Source organism: Papaver somniferum, chromosome 11, assembly GCF_003573695.1.
Source record: "Papaver somniferum cultivar HN1 chromosome 11, ASM357369v1, whole genome shotgun sequence".
Classification (NCBI taxonomy): domain Eukaryota; kingdom Viridiplantae; phylum Streptophyta; class Magnoliopsida; order Ranunculales; family Papaveraceae; genus Papaver; species Papaver somniferum.
Genome location: NC_039368.1, coordinates 47,472,021 through 47,475,519, shown reverse-complemented (window position 1 = coordinate 47,475,519; position 3,499 = coordinate 47,472,021). Strand labels below are relative to the sequence as shown.

At 36.8% G+C, this 3,499-nt stretch overlaps 1 protein-coding gene across 1 annotated transcript; it reads left to right on the top strand.

The window, feature by feature from the left end:
* The first annotated feature begins 349 nt into the window (after nt 1–349).
* LOC113322710 (60S ribosomal protein L6-3-like) lies at nt 350–2,104 on the top strand. Its single transcript, XM_026570853.1, has 4 exons — nt 350–704; nt 809–915; nt 1,444–1,625; nt 1,713–2,104. Exons 1-4 carry the CDS (start codon nt 445–447, stop codon nt 1,866–1,868), a joined length of 705 nt encoding a protein of 234 aa, XP_026426638.1. The 5' UTR covers nt 350–444; the 3' UTR covers nt 1,869–2,104.
* Nucleotides 2,105–3,499: the final 1,395 nt, after the last annotated feature.

Genomic DNA, 3,499 nt, shown 5'->3' with positions numbered 1-3,499 from the left:
TTCATAGTATTTTCTAGAACTATATAAATACCCTTAATTTAACGGATATGGATATCCAACGGATTTTCAAGGTTGCACCCGGGCCCGACCCATAGTCCATTGGATTTCAAAAGTTCCATCCGCATCCAACCCATTACCAAACGGTCCGGGCATCCATTGGTCCCGATTAAATCCGCGGATTACGGGCCAAATGCTCACCCCGATTCCAAACCGATCCGTCCACTTATCTTCAGGTCGAACAGCGCGAGTTGGGCTAGTTTAGTCACTCTCTCTGGGCTGGATCTAGATGATGGGCTTTTGTTCACCATAACTTCCTCTCAATTTATTAGGGTTTTACGGTATATATAAACAATATCGAGTCTTTCGTTCATGGTCTTCTAGGTTTAACACTTGAAAGAGAGAGGCAGTTTTCAGCAGAGCAGAAATTCTTAAGCTTCGGTTGTAATGGCTCCTTCCAAGGTAAGAACTCCTAAGGTTAGCAGAAATCCCGACCTTATCAGAGGAGTGGGTAAATTTTCTCGATCTAAAATGTACCACAAACGTGGTCTCTGGGCTATCAAGGCTAAGAATGGAGGAGTTTTTCCAAAGCATGATGCTAAACCTGCAGCCGCAGCTGTTGCTGTAAAAGCACCAAAGTTTTACCCAGCAGATGATGTCAGGAAGCCATTGGTTAACAAACGCAAGGCTAAGCCAACCAAACTTAGGTATTGTTTCTTCATTTTTGGAATTTTTGATTTCTGAACTTTTTCTTTTGATTTCTGATTTTTGTTTATGTTTTGATTTGTTTTTCGTTTATTGTAAAATTTAGGGCAAGTATTACTCCTGGAACAGTTTTGATTATCTTAGCTGGAAGGTTCAAGGGTAAAAGAGTTGTATTCTTGAAGCAGCTCCCATCTGGATTGCTCCTCGTTACTGGTGAGGCTTCTTCACCCATTTTACTTGATTTTATAAGAGATTTAATAAGAGATCTGATATGGTTTCATGTTATTGGTGTTGGGCTTGTGATCTTTGTGTTGTTGAATTATTGCAAATGCATTTTTGGTAATAATAGATTGAATACTGTGTTTCAAGAGTTGGAAAACGATGGGATTCTTTCTGAGGTTTTTGAGTCAGGATAGTCATTTTGTTGTAAATGCAAACTGTGTAGATTGAATACTGTGTTGTAAGTGTTAAGAATTTGTCTATATGTAGGGTTTTGCAGGAACTTATCTTTATGAATTTGAGTTCTAACGTAGTTAGCTATCTTTTCACATTGACTATTCAATGATTTAACCATCCTCTGAACATTAAACTGTGATTGTTGTATAGTTAAGAAGTGCCATTGAATTATAATCCACCTTAGCACACCATATGTGTTGGTTATCCTTTGAACATAAAGCTGTGATTGTTATATTGTTAAGAAATACCATTGAATTATGCTGAAGATATATTCAACTGTTGCAGGACCATTCAAGGTTAACGGTGTTCCTCTAAGGCGTGTCAACCAAGCATATGTTATTGGAACTTCTACCAAGGTTGATATCTCAGGAGTTAATACTGATAAGTTTGATGACAAGTACTTTTCTAAGCCAACAGAGAAGAAGAAGAAGAAGAGCGAGGGAGAGTTTTTTGAATCTGAAGAAAAGGTTGGTGGCTTCTCTTTGGTTCCTAAATTCAATGTTTGCTATCTTATTTTAGTTCCCTGTTAAATTTCCGCTTTTCGAATTTTGTAGGAGAAGAACAACCTCCCACAAGACAAGAAGGATGACCAAAAAACTCTAGATGCTTCATTGTTGAAGGCCATCGAGGGAGTTGCTGACTTGAAGACCTATTTGGCTGCACGATTTTCCCTCAAGTCTGGCATGAAGCCCCATGAACTAGTGTTCTAGAAAAGTTTTCATTCGAAGCACTGTAGCCTCTTTTTGCCTCCAGAAATTCTAATTGCGAAACCTTGTTAAATTCTACTGTGTTAAGTAGACGGAATCTGGTTTGAGCTAGATTAGCTTTACAAGTTTAAGTTTATATTTTTGTTTGGTTAAATGGATTCAAATATGCAACACTTATTAGCTATGTTTTCGTATTTTTATCAATCAGTTCGGTATGATATCATCTCTTGAAATTGTTTAGTTGCTGCACAGTTTTTTGTTAACCAGTTGACTCTTCTTTCATTCAATTAAGAGCAAGATATTGGGCTGTCCGCCAAGAAAGAGGGGTTAAAAGCATACAAATACACTTGTTGTTGCTTGGCAGTGAATTTCAGTGATCCGTTATTTAGCACATCAAGTTTTTAGATTTATGGTATGTGGGTAAAAAATAATACTCATGATGTCCATGAAAAATCTGTTTCTTTTTTTTTCTTCTCATGTGAATCTGCAAATTCTGATTGGTTTTTTCGGTTTCTCCTCATGTGAATCTGCAAATTCTAATTGGTTTTTTCGGATTGGCACATTCGAAGGCTTACAGGTGACATTTTTATAAAAGACCTGATGAGCTCGAAAGTTATGCAAAATCTTTCTGGTCTTTCTATTTGTATCCTTTGGAGAAAGACTGACATCTAATGTTTATATGCAGTTCTTGATTAATTACAATTTCAATCATTTCATGTTAACACAATAGCTTGTTTCTGTTTCTGGTTATTTAGAGTACCACTGTGGACATGTAAAATCTAGGCCAAATTTGTCGCAGTTGGGGAGAACCTTGCGTGTTTTTGCTAAATCAAATCAACTTGCCTCAAATGCTGTATCAGGCTCCTCACTTACAATACTACTAACAAGTGTATTTGTATGCTTTTAACCCCTCTTTCTTGTCCTACAATTATTTTGTCTGGTAGGACTGAAAGCTGTAGTTTTGTTATCCAGGAACAGAAGTCAATTCAGAGGGCTCTGTATCTGAGTCAGCAGCAGGTGACTTTTAATGTCATAACCTGACTGCTGCTTAGAGCCAATATTAATTTTACCAGGGTAAGATTGTTTGTAATTCACTTATATATTGCGAGCTTCAATATCTGATAACATCTCCAAATGTCTATTGCCTTTCATTAACTGAGTCCACTCAGTTATGCATTTAGCTGTTGGATGCCTTAGTTCAAGAATTTTTCATTTGTGGAGCATTTATTTATTGAGGTCTGTAACTTTTTTTTTTTTTGAAGTGATTAGTTTCTTGTTTAGGACCAAAAATTTGCAGCTTTGGAGTGTTTAAAGTTGTATCAGATTAATTCTTTTTCGCAATTGTCTTGTTGGTGGTTTCTGTGCTAGGTCTGAGATTTACTTTTATCATGTAAGTGCGCCTGATTACTCAGGTGGGTAAATCTATCAGAAGAATAGATTTGGCTTTCTATTACTCAGGTTCAAGTATTATCATGAAGTGGTTTGTGTCCTGTGGTAGGAGTGGAAAAAATTCTTTTATGGTTTGTTCACGCTGCAAGATTGTGAGCCTGCTCACTTGGAAAGATTCTTAAGTTTCCATTCATGATATATACCCTCAACAATATGACTTTGATATCATTATCAACTTCTTGGCT